The 15,686-nt window shown below is 37.8% G+C and overlaps 1 protein-coding gene across 1 annotated transcript; it reads left to right on the top strand.

Annotated features, from left to right (window-relative positions):
- The first annotated feature begins 595 nt into the window (after positions 1 to 595).
- Positions 596 to 1,543, top strand: LOC112806218 (olfactory receptor 56A3). Its single transcript, XM_025848541.2, has one exon. It carries the CDS (start codon positions 596 to 598, stop codon positions 1,541 to 1,543), a length of 948 nt encoding a protein of 315 aa, XP_025704326.2.
- Positions 1,544 to 15,686: the final 14,143 nt, after the last annotated feature.

The raw sequence follows: 15,686 nt of genomic DNA, 5'->3' as shown, positions 1-15,686 counted from the left end.
AAATTAACTAATGTTAAAGCCAGGGTATAATATTTTTAATCTTTAAAGCCAGCTATAGCTGAAAACTCAGAACCGTGATGTCACGGAGAACTAGGAACATATACCTGAGTTCCTACTTTGTGCCAGACTTTGCTACTTATTTCTGCATGTTATTATAGTTAAATTGTAATGTGTGAGTCTAGGTAGTCATTAAAGAACAAAATACAAAAATGAAGAAACAAATTTAGAAGTACAAATTTTGAAGTACAAATTTAGAGACTCACCTGTCACAAAGTAGTTTTCTAAGTAATTTTCTCCTTCTCTTTAGTTGCTGCAAAGACATAACAGTTCTCTTAAAAATAGAACTTAAACAAATCAAAAATGTATAAATGAACCATATTACCTCACTCCTCTATACTGCTTAGTGATAGTAATACCTGAGCAGGATGGCACAAAGGGTGAACACGAAAATTCACATGGCTCTAGATGACCTCCTAGGACTCATGGGTTTCACCCAAGTGAAGCAAATTCTTCTACATTCATGTGTCTTGAGTCAGTAGCTAATTTTTACCTTACTTTTACAGATCATTAAAACTATAGAAATATATGACAAAAGATGACAGTACACCCAAATGGCAACATCTCCATTGAGGTTTCAGACTTCATCCTGAATTGTTTTGTCAGGTCCTCCAGCTGGCAGCTTTCTTTCTCCCTGCCCCTTAGCCTCCTCTTCCTTCTGGCCATGGGGGCAAATGGTATTCTTCTGATCACCATCCGGATGGAGGCCTCTCTGCATGAGCCCATGTACTACCTGCTCAGCATCCTCTCCCTACTGGACATCGTGCTCTGCCTCACTGTCATTCCCAAGGTCCTAGCCATCTTTTGGTTTGACCTCAAGTCCATCAGCTTCTATGCCTGCTTCCTTCAGATGTACATCATGAATTGCTTCCTTGCCATGGAGTCCTGCACATTCATGGTCATGGCCTATGACCGCTATGTAGCCATCTGCCACCCACTGAGGTACCCATCCATCATCACTGACCAATTTGTAGCCAAGGCTGCCATTTTTATTTTGGCCAGGAATATTATTTCTACAGTGCCTATCCCCATTCTATCATCCCGGCTCCAATACTGTGGGAGAAATGTCATTGAGAACTGCATCTGTGCCAATATGTCTGTCTCCAGGCTCTCCTGTGATGATGTCACCATCAATCGCCTCTACCAGTTTACTGGAGGCTGGACACTGCTAGGATCTGATCTCATCCTCATCTTCCTCTCCTACAGCCTCATCCTTCGAGCTGTGCTGAGACTCAGGGCAGAGGGTGCTGTGGCCAAGGCCCTGAGCACATGTGGCTCCCACTTCATCCTTATCCTCTTCTTCAGCACCATCCTTCTGGTCTTTGTGCTCACTCATGTGGTGAAGAAGAAGGTTTCCCCTGATGTGCCAGTCTTGCTCAATGTTCTCCACCATGTCATCCCTGCAGCCCTCAACCCCATTGTTTATGGAGTGCGAACTCAGGAGATCAAGCAAGGAATCCAGAGATTATTGAATAGGGGGTGGTAGTGAGGACAACTGGATCTCTGCATCCCTAATATAGGATGAGTTTTGAATCAACAATGGGTGAGTGGGCAGAAATTCATATCTATGAGTTACAATCTCAAAATGGGTAAATTGGATATTGTTTCTTCCTAAATAAACTTAAGTGTCATAATTTCCCTTTCATTTCTCCTTTAACAATATCTTTAACCTCTTTTGCTTTTCCCATACATATTCTCCTGTTTTGACAAAATACTGGGGTTCCTTCAAGTAGGTTCTTTATAAAGTGAGAAATTTATGTTCCTAAATATATAGCTGCTAATATGTCATGAATTTACATTAGTGAATATACAAGTATGGATACTTTGGGGTAAAGTTGTATAATATAATGCATTCTCATTCTTATTTCCATGGAAGGGAACATATTGGAGACAAAGAATAGCAGTGAAATTTCAGTCCTGAATGATGGAATGTTGCTACTGGTCTGTAACTGGGTCTGCAATTGGGTGGACATTAGGAAATGGGCATGAGAAGAGGAGAGGGTTTTTGTGTAGATTTCTCATTTGTGCAACAATTAGCAATGAGTTTAACTAGATTCAAGAGACTCCTAAGTTCTCACCAATGGGTTTGTGCTTTGGACATTTATCTTTGGATCCAGGCTTCCATAGTTTATGGTATGCACACATAGCTCTGCTAATGAGTTAAAGATTGTTTATGGATTGTAATATATGATTTAGTAATAATAACTAAAATATGGAAAACATAACCCCTGAACATTGTTTTCATATTAATTGGACCATTTCTAAGCACACTTTGTGTCCTAGGAATTCTGTTAGCTATTAAGACACAAGAATAGAATATTGTTGCTGTTAGGAACCCAAAGTTTGATTAGGGGTAATACAAATATGAGAGTGAGAAATGGAATAAGGTACTTATAGGGAGTAATGTACCTGATAATATAAGAAACCACTAGATACAGAGTTAAATGTCTGAACTGTAAGCGTTGCACAATTACCACAAAAAACGTTGTTTCTAGGGAACAAATGAGGTGTTCTCATTGTGTGTCATATTACTCATCTGCTACACCTCAGAACAGGGAATAACTTGTTTTAGAAGATTCTTTCTAAATATAAGATTTTGTGCTTCAATAACAACTTATAAGTGTGTTTCCTTGTTTGACCATGGAAGGAAAATCTCTCAACAGTCCAATACTAATAGTCTCACTAAAATCTGGGTCTTACACCCTTCACTGATTCATCCTTGAACTAATTAAGCTTTCATTCAGCAAAACTCTGTCTCTTTCTTTGTCCTCTCTATCTCACAGTGAAGAACAATAACTTGGTATTTCATTCCTCTGCTCCTGGATATCACTGTGAGCTACATTTGAGTAATAAACATATACTCATATAATTAAGAAGCAATAGCTAAAGCACATAATCAGCATTTGAACTGGGAATAATATATTTCTCAAAAGTAAAAACAGAATGTCCAGATCCAATTAGGCTCATACCATAGATGCCCTTTTTCTTTGGTACCTCAAAAAGAATTCCCCAAAATCTCATTCTCTCACACATTTCAACATAAGAAAAAATGACTTGGTTTAAAGTGTGCGTAATAGCAACAGGAAGGTCTTATAAATATGAAGATATAATATGCTAAGGTAAATTTAAGCTACAATCTCTTAGGGAATATTAAAAGTCTACCAGTTTTAACACTATCATATATTAACATCTACTCATCAAGAGACTAAAAACCTTCAGGACTAATCTCTACCACGGTCACATTGTACAACAAACCCAGATCTCCCCAGTTAGCTGTTAGAAAACTTAAACATGGAATGCACAGAAAGGGCTACATCAGGATTTAAAGCATGTATCACCCAAGACTGAGAAAATTTGACACAAGTCTTGTCTTCCAAAATAGACTGGTAAGATCTTTATATTTAAAACATATATTTTTGAAAGCTTTGCATTGTTGTGTTTATATGCAACTTTTACACACTATGGCTCCCATCAAAACAGTATTAACACAAAAAAGCGGTATTGACAGGTTCATTTCCTAAACAGGTGTACAGATTAATGACAGCTTTATCCCAATAATAACTGATACAAAAAAGGATCTCTTCTAAAACAGTGCTGTCCAATGTGAGCCACACACTTAATTTTAAATGTTTTAATAGCCACCTTAAAATATAAAAAGTTAAATTGATCCTAATGATGTATTTTACTGAATCCAATATATCTAAAACATTATAATTTCAACACATAATAAATATAGGAAGATGTACTAATAACATATTTTACATTCTTTTTGTGTACTCGGTCTTCAAAATCCAGTGTGTGTTTTACATTTACGATACATTTCACTCAGGACGATCACATTTCAGGTGCCTAATAGCCACATGTGGCTAGTAGGTGCTGTATGGATCAGATCAGCACTAGATATATGGCTTCAAAGGCAAATGAAAAATGAGTAGGAGAGCAATTGAATTGAGGAAAAATGTAGCCTTCTTGGAAAAGAGCTAAAGCCAAATTCTTTCTTCATGGCTGTGATTTTTCTCTTTCTTATGTTCTTCCACATGGAGAAAAGGAAGGCAGTGTTTTAGAGGATGAATAATAATGTCTTTGTCCTAACATGCTACATTACATGAGTGTTTATGTCCTAGCATTAATGTGAGAAGAGTAAAATAAGAGAAGGCTCATTTTTTGGCTTCTTACAACACATAGCCCTCAAATCCTGCAGCGACAGATTTGAAATAGAACCATGTATAAACCTTGGAAGTCACAGAACCTAAGGAAATATGTAAATATGTAAATATGTAAATAGAGACTTTACTCATGATAAGGCAAGAATATTAGTGCTAGGGGTTAGTGTCAAAGGTTACTCCAAAGGTAGATGATAATAATCATACTTTGTAATTCTTTAAACTATTCTTAACACTATTTACATGTACATATGAATATTTATTTTGTGCTCTATTATTTTAATAAAATATATTTTACATGGAATGTTTAATAGTGAAAGTGTTATAATTATTCAGTAAAACATATGAGTAGGAAATCAGTCTCTTCAAACCAAATAGCCATATCTAGGAAATGTTAAATGTTAAAGCTCAGACTTTCTTGGGAAGACTTTTCAGTTTACTCACACATTACCCTTTGACCCTTCCTTCAATGACCTGATAAAGTGAGACAGATATCTGAGGGCAGACCCAACTGACACTGGATACTGGGCCAAGAGAACAATGCAGAGCACATACAGAGAATGGTCATGACCCTTTAGGCTTACAGTTAACATCATATTATCTGCAAAATATGCATTCACACCTAATATAGACAAATCCTTGTTAAGGTGCTAGGGTTGCAGTAGTGAGCAAGACAGGCAAGGTCCATGTTTATAAGTGCAAAGGGTCTGTGCCTGGGTGAGACAGAGATCCAAGAAGGACATAGCCAAAGAGAAGCTAAGGTAGAGTTCTGAGAAGGTGGCCACTTGGCAGAAAGTCAGGACCCAAATCTAGAATAGGATTTGAAGGTCTAGACAGAATATTGTAATAGGAACTTCAGTTTGAGCCAAAGAAGTAACACAATTGTATTAACTGAAGATATTGGGTCTGAAAAACAGAAGGTCCTTCATTAAAAATAGGCACAATCCAGAGAAAACGTACCACAGTGTAGTCCAATAGAAATGATAACTCAATACTAATAATACTAAAATGATAACTCAAGACCTCTGCATTCCAAAATATTAATCAAATAATTACTTTATTATTCCAGCATGCCTAAATTAGGTGTCACATGGGGAAAAGCTGAAACAATTCATATAAGTTCAGATCTTGCTGCATCTGGTAGAACCTAGGAAAAGAGTAGCAATCTAATTCCAGGACTCAGGACCCACTGTCCTTTGTCAGAGAGAGTTTTCAAACTTTCTGCTTATTAATGAAATATTTGTTTACATTTTCTTTTACATTTTACATCTCTTTACATTTTCTTTCTATGTAATTGTAAGTCTTGCTTGAATGTTCTGAGCTTTATTTTGTATATATGAAGGTGAGCTTCCTGGCAATGCTCTATGACTTTAGTGAATGTTTTAATTTTTAAAAAAGAGGTACTGCCTAGACATGGGCTTTTATAGCAGATTTCACAGTGTATGTGTGGGGGTGAGTGGAGATGAAAGGCATAGAAATGTATCCTTTAAACTAAAAAATGGAAAGAAATAATGCTGAAAACAATGTAGAGTGACCTGATGACTGACGAAATAGTGTTATCTAATCTAGTATTTGTGTACTTGGTAATTGAAGGCATAGACAGAGACAAAGTAGAGGAGCAAAACATAGTGAAAATGTACTAGGGTTTATAAAATATGTAGAAATAAAATGCATGGTAAAAATGGAAGAATGATAAGAAGGGGTAAAATGGAAGCAAACTTTTATGAATTTGTATTTTATACATGGAGTAGAATAATATTAGAAGGTTGACTGTGCTAAGAGAAAGATGCAAGTGGTAGAAAACTACCACTGACAACAGCAGAAATTTCCTTTAAAAAGCCAAGCTTTTTAAGGTCATATAGTCTGTTGCAACTGCTCTGTCATATAGAGTAAAAGAAGCCATGAGTGGGCATTAATCACATCAACATAGCAAATGTATATGGTTAAATCAGTGGCTCAGGAAGGGGTGGCAATTTTGGCCCCCAGGACACATTTGGCAATGTCTAGAGACATTTTTGCTCATTACAACTGTGGAGATAGAGATAAGTCAGGGTGTATGGTGCTACTGACAACTAGTAAGTAGGGGCCATGAATGCTGTTAAATATCCCACAGTATATAAGACAGACTCACACACAAACACACAAAACCTATCTGAACAAACTGTCATTACAAGCTGAGAAACCCTGGTCTAAACAATCCAAACAAAAAGCACAAATAGACATATGGGATTTAGAAGGAGGAAAAAAAAGCAAGTCTCATCTATATACTGTTAATAAGAAATTCACTTTCAATATAAAAGAACAGGCAGGTCATCAACAAACAATGCTGGAATAACTGGACAGCCATCTACAAATAAATAAATGAATAGATAAATCAAGACAAAGTCTTTGCACCTTTCACAAAAAAATTAACTCAAAATGGATCATGGATCTCAGTATAAAAGGCCAAACTATGAAAGTCCTAGAAAGTAACATAGGAGAAAACCTAGATGACCTTGGATATGGTGATGCCTTTTTAGATACAACACCAAAGACACAATCCATGAAGGAAAGAACTGATAAACTGTACTTCGTTAAAATTAAAACCTCCAGGGCACCTGGATGGCTGAGTCGGCTAAGGGTCCAACTCTTGATTTCAGTTCAGGTCATGACCTCAGGGTCCTGAGAAGGAGCCCTGTTACTGGGCTCCATGCTCAGGGAGTCTGCTTCCTCCTTCTCCCTCTCCCTCTGCCCCTACCCTTGCTCATGTGATCTTTTCTTCTCCCTCACTCTCAAATAAATAAATAAATAAATAAATAAATAAATAAATATTTAAAATATAATTAAGTTAAATTAAATTAAATTTTCACTCAGAAAATCAATTTCCAGAGAATGAGAAGATAAGTCATAGACTGGAAGAAAATATTTGCAAAGAACACACAGAACATACACCTCACCAAAAAAGATGCATAAATGAAAAAAAAATATGGAAAGTTGCTCTATGTCATAGGTCATCAGGGAAATGCAAGTTAAAACCACAATGAGAAACAATTATACACTTATTAGAATGGCCAAAATCAAAAGCACTGACAATGGCACATGCTGGAAAGGATGTAGAGCAACAGGAACTCTCATTCATTACTGGTGGGATTGCAAATTGCTACAGCCACTTTAGAAGATGATTCGATGGTTTCTTACAAAACAAAACATGCTTTTACCATTTGATCCAGCAAGTGCACTCCTTGGTTTTTACACAAAGAAGTTGAAAATGTATTTCCACACAAAAACCTACACAAGGATTCTTTATTCATAATTGCCAAAATGCACAAGCATCCAAGGTGTCCTTTAGTAGGTGAATGGATAAAAAAACTGAGATACATCCAATGGAATACTATTTAGGCCTAAAAAGAAATGAGCTATCAAACCATGAAAAGACATAGAGGAACTTTAAATGCATATTATTGAGTGAAAAAAGGCAGCGTGAAAAGGCTACATACTATATAATTCCATCTATACAACATTCTGAAGAAGGCAACATTATGGAGAAAATAAAAAGATCAGAGGTTCCTGGATGACGGAGGGGGAGTGATGGAAAGAGACGTAGGCAGGGCACAGAGGATTTGGGGGGTAATGGAAATACTCTGTATGATATTATAATGATAGATATGTGCCATTATTCATCTTGTGCCTGCCTTGGTTCCAGCCACCCCATCAGGACACCCCCTGCACAGAGTTCCCTGGGACACTCCCACCCACACCAGATTCAGATCCAGCCACTCCAACAGGGTGTCCCTGTGCTGAGTACCCCAGGACATCCTGGACTGCATCTGCTTTAGCTACAGCTGTCTTACCAGAGTGCCTTCAGTGTGGAAAGCCCCAAGACACACAGGCTTCCACCCAATCCACCTTCAGCTATCCTGCCTTGGTACCCATTGCACAGAAAACTCCTCAACTCATGCCCACATAAGCTACAGTGGTCCGGCCTGGGCACCCCCTGCATAGAACATCCCAGGACTTGACATCCCATAGCCTACCTTCAGACCCCAGCAGCCCAGCAGCTCTGCCAGGGACCCTTCTGAATAGAGTTGTCCAATGCTCTGGTTTACACCCACTTCCACTTCAGCTGTTCTAACATGTTGCCCTCCTCATAAGGGCCCTGGGAACCTCTCAGCCTGCACCCACTTGGCTTCATCTGTCCTGCCTGATTTCCTTCTGAACAGACAGCCTTAGGACCATCCCAAACCATGCCCACTTCAGCTGTGGCCATCCCACCATGCAGCCCCAGCATGGAGTCCTCCCCAATTCCCAGCCCACAACAGCCACAGCTCCAGCCAGCTAGTAACCAAGCACACATGGGCCACACAGAAGATGACCATACATAGGGCTATTCCTTCAAGTTTAAGAGAAGTAGCTGTTCCACCTAATTCATAGAAACAAACATTGAAGTCAAAGAAAATTGGGACACAGAGGAAAATGCTCCAGAAGAAAGAATAAGATAAAACCTCAGAAAAATAACTGATTGAAAGAGAGTAAAGCAGTATGCCTGATAAAGTGTATAAAGTAATGATCATAAAGATGGATACAGGTCTTGAGAGAAGAGTGGAAGAACTCAGTGAGACCTTCAACAAAGAAACAGGAAATACTTATTAAAAAAAAAATCCAAGCTGAAGAATACAGTAACTGAAGTGAAAAATACACTGAGGGAATCAACAGTACATTAAAGGATGTATAAGAAAGGATCAGCAGTCTGGAAGACAGGATAATGGACAGAAATCACCCAAGTTGAAGAGGAAAAGAAAAAGAAATTTGAAAAAATGAGGATAGGTTAATGGATCTCTTGAACAACAATAGCCAAATAAACAATCACATTATAGGCGTCCCAGCATAAGAAGAGAGAAAAGGGGACAGAAAATTTATTTGGAGAAATAGCTAAAACTTCCCTAAGCTAGGGAAGGTAATAGAGATCCAGGTGCAGGAAGCACAGAGAGCTCCAAACAAGATGAACCCAAGGAGGTTCACACCACAACACATAATAATTAAAATATCAAAGGATAAAGATAAAGAGAGAATTTTAAAATCAGCAAAAAAGAAACAAAAAGTTATATACAACAGAAATGCCATGAGACTATCAGCTGATTTCTCAGCAGAAATGTTGCAGGCCAGCACAGGGTTATAATATATTCAAAGTACTGATATATTCAAAGGGAAAAAACACAATGAAACATATTCTATTTGACCATGTAATCAACTTAATACAGACTGCTATATACTTAGGATGTTTTATTTGAACCTTACGGGGACCACAAACCCAAAACCTGTTAATAAATAGGCAAAAAATAAATAAAGAAAAAGAAAACCAAACATAGCCCTACAGAAAATCATCAATTACAAAGGAAGAGAGCATGAGGAGACAAAAACAAACCAAAATAAAACAAAAACAAAAACAAAAAAAAACCAGAGAAGAACAACATAAGCAAACAAGCAAAAATGAACAAAATGGCAATTAGTACAAACCTATCAATAGTTACCTTAAATGTGAATGGCCTAAATACTACAATAAAAAGACATAAAGTGGCAGAATGGATTAAAAAAACAAGACCCATCTATATGTCCCAGGGACATATGCATACAGGATATAAAATAAGAAAATAATAATACTATGAAAAAAAGGCAATGAAATGAACAACCATATCATAACAATCAGAATTAATGGACTAGAAAGAATAACAATTAAAGATAAATTAATAATGCTTAGCATGTAAGCACAATGTAAGTATTTATTAGATAAATCAAAGCATTAATGTCTTCAGAGACTTAATAACGGATATCGGAAATATGAAGTTGTTACATTCACTTATAATAAAGACCTAATTCTTTTTGTAAAGATTTTATTTATTTATTTATTTATTTATTTATTTATTTATTATTTATTTATTTATTTAGAGAGAAAGAGAGAGCATGAATCTGGAGGGGCAGAGGGAAAGAGAGAATCTCAAGCAGACTCCCATGTGAGCATGCAGCCTGCTGCAGGGCTTGATCTCATGACCCCAAGATCATGACTTGAGCTGAAATGAATAGTTGGATGTTTAACCAACTGAGCCACCCAGGTTCCCCAAGAATTAATTGTTTTCAAAAATAAAATAGTTCAGGAGGGCACGTGTTGTGATGAGCACTGCGTATTATATGCAACTAATGAATTGTTGAACACTACATCAAAAACAAATGATGTACTATAATTGGCTAAATGAACATAATAAAAAAATAAAAAATAAATGAAATAAAACAGTTGATATAAAGCAGTCAGTGGATGAGTGAAAGCTGAAAAAATGCAGTTGAGTAGCATATTAATGAGCTGGATAAGGCCAAGAAAATTTCCTAGTCCTGTTAGATAATGGTCAGAAGATACAGAAAGAAGGAGGAGGAATTGTAAAAGATAATATGCAAGGATGTAATAATGTAAATTTGGTCTAATAAGAGTCACATGGGGTATTAAAGAAATGGAATATACTTGAAGAAATAGAAATGAAGCCTGCTCATTAATTTTTAATAAGCAAGACTGCAGCTTGAAAGGTATTATAGAGGGGCAAATTAGTAAAAAAAAAATGTAAACACCTAGATATTGTGATATTGGAGGAATAGAGTCCATTCTAAAGGCTATGTGCAGATCACTTACTGCCTTAGGTGGATTCCCAAACAGACTCTGAGATTCTGATGTATGTTTGTGGTATTTTGGGGAGTTGAAGTGGAAAATAAAAGGATGGAGATAGAAACAAAAGCAAATCAGAAATAAAGGAATTTTAGTAATAAACAAAAATCATGGAGAAAAATTAACATCATGTATAGAGGATTTAATGATGGCCACACATTCTTTTACACTTGTCATAGAAAGAAGTCCAGGCCAGTTCCCTCCTGCTGAATCTCAGCTGGATCCAGTGATTCACTCACAACCAGTAGAATCTGGCAAAAGTGACACTGATTTTAAAATATATGGGTAGTAGGGAGGGCACATGTGGTGATGAGCATTGGGTGTTTTATGCAACTAATGAATCATTGAACACTACATCAAGAACTAATGATGTACTATATGTTGCCTACCCGAACATAATAAAAATTTTAAAAATATTTATATATCTTTGAGATTTCAAAGATATTTTAATGATATGGGAAATGTTCACAGTATAATGTTAAGGAAAACCAACCTGGATAAACCCAGTTTTTCAAATGTGCTCATATTGGTTCAGTTTTCCTGTAGGGCCACGGATTGTTACAGGTTTGCTTCACTCCAAGAAACTTGGAAGACAGTGCCCTGTAACAAATATGTCTGGGGCTGTTTGTTTTGCTCAGATTTTTAAATTTTCCTTTTTCTTGTTCAAGTTTTTATTTAAATTCCAGCTAGTTAACATACAGTGTAATATTAGTTTCAGGTGTACAATTTAGTGATTCAACACTTACAAACAACACTCAGTGCTCATCACAAGTGCTCTCCTTAATCCCCATCACCTATTGAACCCATCCTCCTTCCCACCTCCCCTCTGGGAAACATCAGTTTGTTCTCTATACTTAAGAGTCTGTTTCTTATCTTTCCTCTCTTTTCTACCCTATGTCCATTTGTTGTGCTTCTTAAATTCCATATATGGGTGAAATGATATGCTATTTGTCTTTCTCTAACAGACTTATTTCACTTAGCATAACAATGTCTAGCTCCTTCCATGTCATTGCAAATGGCAAGATTTCATTCTTATTGATGGGTGAATAATATTCTGTTGTATATATATATACCACCTCTTCTTTATCCATTCATCAGTTGATGGACATTTGGGCTCTTTCCATAATTTGGTTATTGTAGATAATGCTGCTATAAACATGGGGTGAATGTATCCCTTCAAATCAGTACCTTTGTATCCTTTGGGGAAATACCTAGTAGTGCAATGGCTGTATCATAGGGTAGTTCTGTTTTTAACTTTTTGAGGAACCTCCATATCATTTTCCAGAGTGGCTGCACCACTCTGCATTCCCATCAACAATGTAAGAGGGTTTCCCTTTCTTTTTTTTTTTTTAGATTTTATTTATTTATTTGAGAGAGAGAGAATGAGAGATAGAGAACACGAGAGGGAAGAGGGTCAGAGGGAGAAGCAGACTCCCCACTGAGCAGGGAGCCCGATGTGGGACTCGATCCCAGGACTCTAGGATCATGACCTGAGCCAAAGGCAGTCGCTTAACCAACTGAGCCACCCAGGCGCCCAGAGGGTTTCCCTTTCTAATAAAAATCTGCATACAAAACACCCTAAAAATGTTTGGATCAAATTCAATAGAAAACTCACCCTACAATATTATAGTACATATTATAAAGCACTAGTAATAAAAATAATGTGGGATTGCTGAAAGTAAAGTCAATGATGGAACAGAAGCCAATGATGGAACAGAAACACAACCAATGTGTGCATGAAAATTTGTATATAATAAAGTTGACATCTCAAATCCGTGGGGAAAGGATCAATCATTTATCTCTATATGGGGAAAAATAAAGTTACTTAACACTATATAAAGAGGAATTATTCAAAAATGTGTAATATCCCTAACAGCACCTCCACCAACAAAACAAAAAAGTTTCAGACCATACACTGGAGCCTGGCACTGATGGACCCCACTCTATTGGCAGTAACCCACACTTGATGGAACATGGGGAGTTCTAGGATACACCATGAGAGTGCTCAGAGTAGTGCTGAGATGCTGGGGGGGTTCAAAGTAGAAGATAATTATAAAAATGACAAGACACTATTTCATATTTTCACAGTTGTTGGGACCATAGGAGTGCATGTAATATAATACCACTCCTTACTTTTGACAGTATAAACCACAAACAGATATAAATACATAAGTATAAAACATAATGCACTGTTTTTAATAAATTAAAAAGAAACAAACAAAAGCACCTTTTGTGATCTTGTGGAATGTTCCTTAAATACGAACCCCAGAGAAAATCTTTTCATAGAAAAATAGAGTTTCACTTGATCAAATTGAAGAATTTTTACTGACAACTGGATACCATACATTAAAATTCACAATATGACAGATTAAGGGAGATATTAGCAATATCTAGCCAGAAAGGGGCTCTCATATTTAAAAACGCAAGATTTTGTAAATACACAAGAAAAACAAAAATTAAGACAAACAAAAGGCAAAGAAAACAAAAGGCAAGAAATGTCAACATAAAATTCACAGCATGGAAATCCCAAATGACTAAATGGCATATCAACAAATCTCAGTTATTAGGTTATTCTAATTAAAATAATGAGATAAGATCAGTCAGAGGGCAGGCAAGGTGGCGGAGGAGTAGGAGACCTGGATTTTCTCTGGTCCCAGGAATTCAGCTGGATGGGGATCAAACCATTCTGAACACCTACAAACTCAACAGGAGATCGGAGAAAAGAATAGCAACAACTCTCTGAACAGAAAAGCGACCACTTTCTGGAAGGTAGGAGGTGCGGAAAAGTGAATCCAAGATGATATTCGGGAGGATAGACGGCGGGGGAGGGGGCCTCCGTTGCCCGCTTCTGGCAACTGATAGAGCCACAGAGCACAAAATTGGAACTTCTAGAAGTCGGCTCCGCTGAGGAACGTCGCTCCAGTGGCTAAGTGGGAGGTGGAACCCTCGTGGGACAGTATGGCCTGAGGACCCTCGGGGTCACAGAAAGACCGGGGGTGCCTGAGTGTCACAGAGCTCCCAGGTATCAGAGCAGGGAAGCCAGCTGCAGAGACGGAGCCGAGGGGCAGACTCTCAGCTCAGGGTTGCCATAAACCGTGATCCGCAGCACAGTCGGGCCACTGCTCTTCCAGCAGGGACCCAACAAGTGGCAGATCCAGGGATACTCCCCTTCCTCCCCTGGGAGGAGCAGCATGGGAGCGCCCCGCAAGGACCTGCTGGGTTTGGAGACTGCACACGGGGTCATGTGGCAGAGATAGAAACACTTGGACACAGGCAGGGTGAGCACGGAGTGCAGCCAGAAACTGGGGAGATGGGAGTGATTGCTTTTCTCTGGGGGTGCACTGAGGATTGGGGGTCCAACTTCTCTGCTCCTCAGGGGCGGAGATTGGGAGGCTGCCATTTTCACTCTCCTCCTCCAAAGCCAAAGGGAAAGCTTGCAGGGAACAAAAGCTCCCAAGAGCAAACCCGACCAGATTATTTAGCCCAGACCGGGCAAGGGCTGGGCAATTCTGCCTTTGGCCAACATTTGGGAACCACGGCAACAGGCCCTGCCCCCAGAAGATCAGCAAGAACAGCCAGCCAAGACCAAGTTTAACGATCAATGAGAATGGCAGAACTCCAGCACTAGGGGAATACTGCACATAGAATTCATAGCTTTTTTCCAATGATTCTTTAGCTTTTCAAAGTTAATTTTTTTAACTTTTTTTTTCGAATTTTTCTTTTTCCCTTTTTCAACCATCTTATCACTCCTTTTTTAAAAAACATTTTTTATTTTTCATTTTTAGAGTCATATTTTATCCTTCATAGTAGTTACCCTTTCTTTTGGCATATATATCTAAGTGGTTCTCTATTTAAAATTTTGAGATACAGTTTCTTCTAACAGATCAAAATATACCCTAAATCTCTAGGGTATGCCTTTGTTCTAGTCTCCTGGCTGATCACATTCTCTCCCTTTTTTTTCTAAATACTCTTCTTTCTTTTTTCAAACAACTTATCTTAAATTCCTTTTATAAAATCTTTTATAATTTTCATCTTTACAGTCATATTCCATCTCTTCATCGTATTAACCCTTATTTTTGTAGATATATAAATTTTTCTTTCCTTAAAATTTTGGGATGCACTTTCTTCTAACAGACCAAAATACGCCCAAAATCTAGTGTGTGGCACCAATCTATGCACCAGCCTGATCATACTTGATCATATTCTGTTTTTTTGTTGTTCTGCTTTTGTTTGTTTTTATCTTTTTCTTTGTCTTTTCTTTCTTTTTCTTTTTTCTTTCTTTCCCTTTCTGTTCCCCCGGTTTCAGGCTTTTCTGATTTCTTCAGAGTATATTTTCTGGGGACATTGGTACTGTGTTTGCATTTTGTTCTCTCATTCATCTATTCTCCTCTGGACAAAATGACAATATGGAAAAAAATCACCAAAAAAAGGAACAAGAGGCAGTATCGACTGCCAGGGACCCACTCAATACGGACATTAGTACGATGTCAGAACTAGAGTTCAGAATAATGATTTTAAAGATACTAGCTGGGTTTGAAAAAAGCATGGAAGTTATTAGAGAAACCCTTTCTGGAGAAATAAAACAACTAAAATCTGGGTGCCTGGGTGGCTCAGTCATTAAGCGTCTGCCTTCGTCTCAGGTCATGATCCCAGGGTCCTGGGATCGAGTCCCACATCAGGCTCCCTGCTCAGCGGGAAGCCTGCTTCTCCCTCTCCCACTCCCCCACTTGTGTTCCTGCTCTCGCTGTCCCTCTCTGTCAAATAAATAAATAAAATGTTAA

Source organism: Callorhinus ursinus, unplaced genomic scaffold (assembly GCF_003265705.2).
Source record: "Callorhinus ursinus isolate GAN/ISIS: 27379988/994484 unplaced genomic scaffold, GSC_fseal_2.0 scaffold49, whole genome shotgun sequence".
NCBI classification, from domain to species: Eukaryota; Metazoa; Chordata; class Mammalia; order Carnivora; family Otariidae; genus Callorhinus; species Callorhinus ursinus.
The sequence above is the reverse complement of the archived record's forward strand: the minus strand, read 5'-3'. Positions and strand labels throughout refer to the sequence as shown.

What these genes read in the sequence shown, in the direction of transcription:
- LOC112806218 (XM_025848541.2), top strand. Translation starts at nt 596, where the DNA reads ATGACAGTACACCCAAATGGCAACATCTCCATTGAGGTTTCAGACTTC.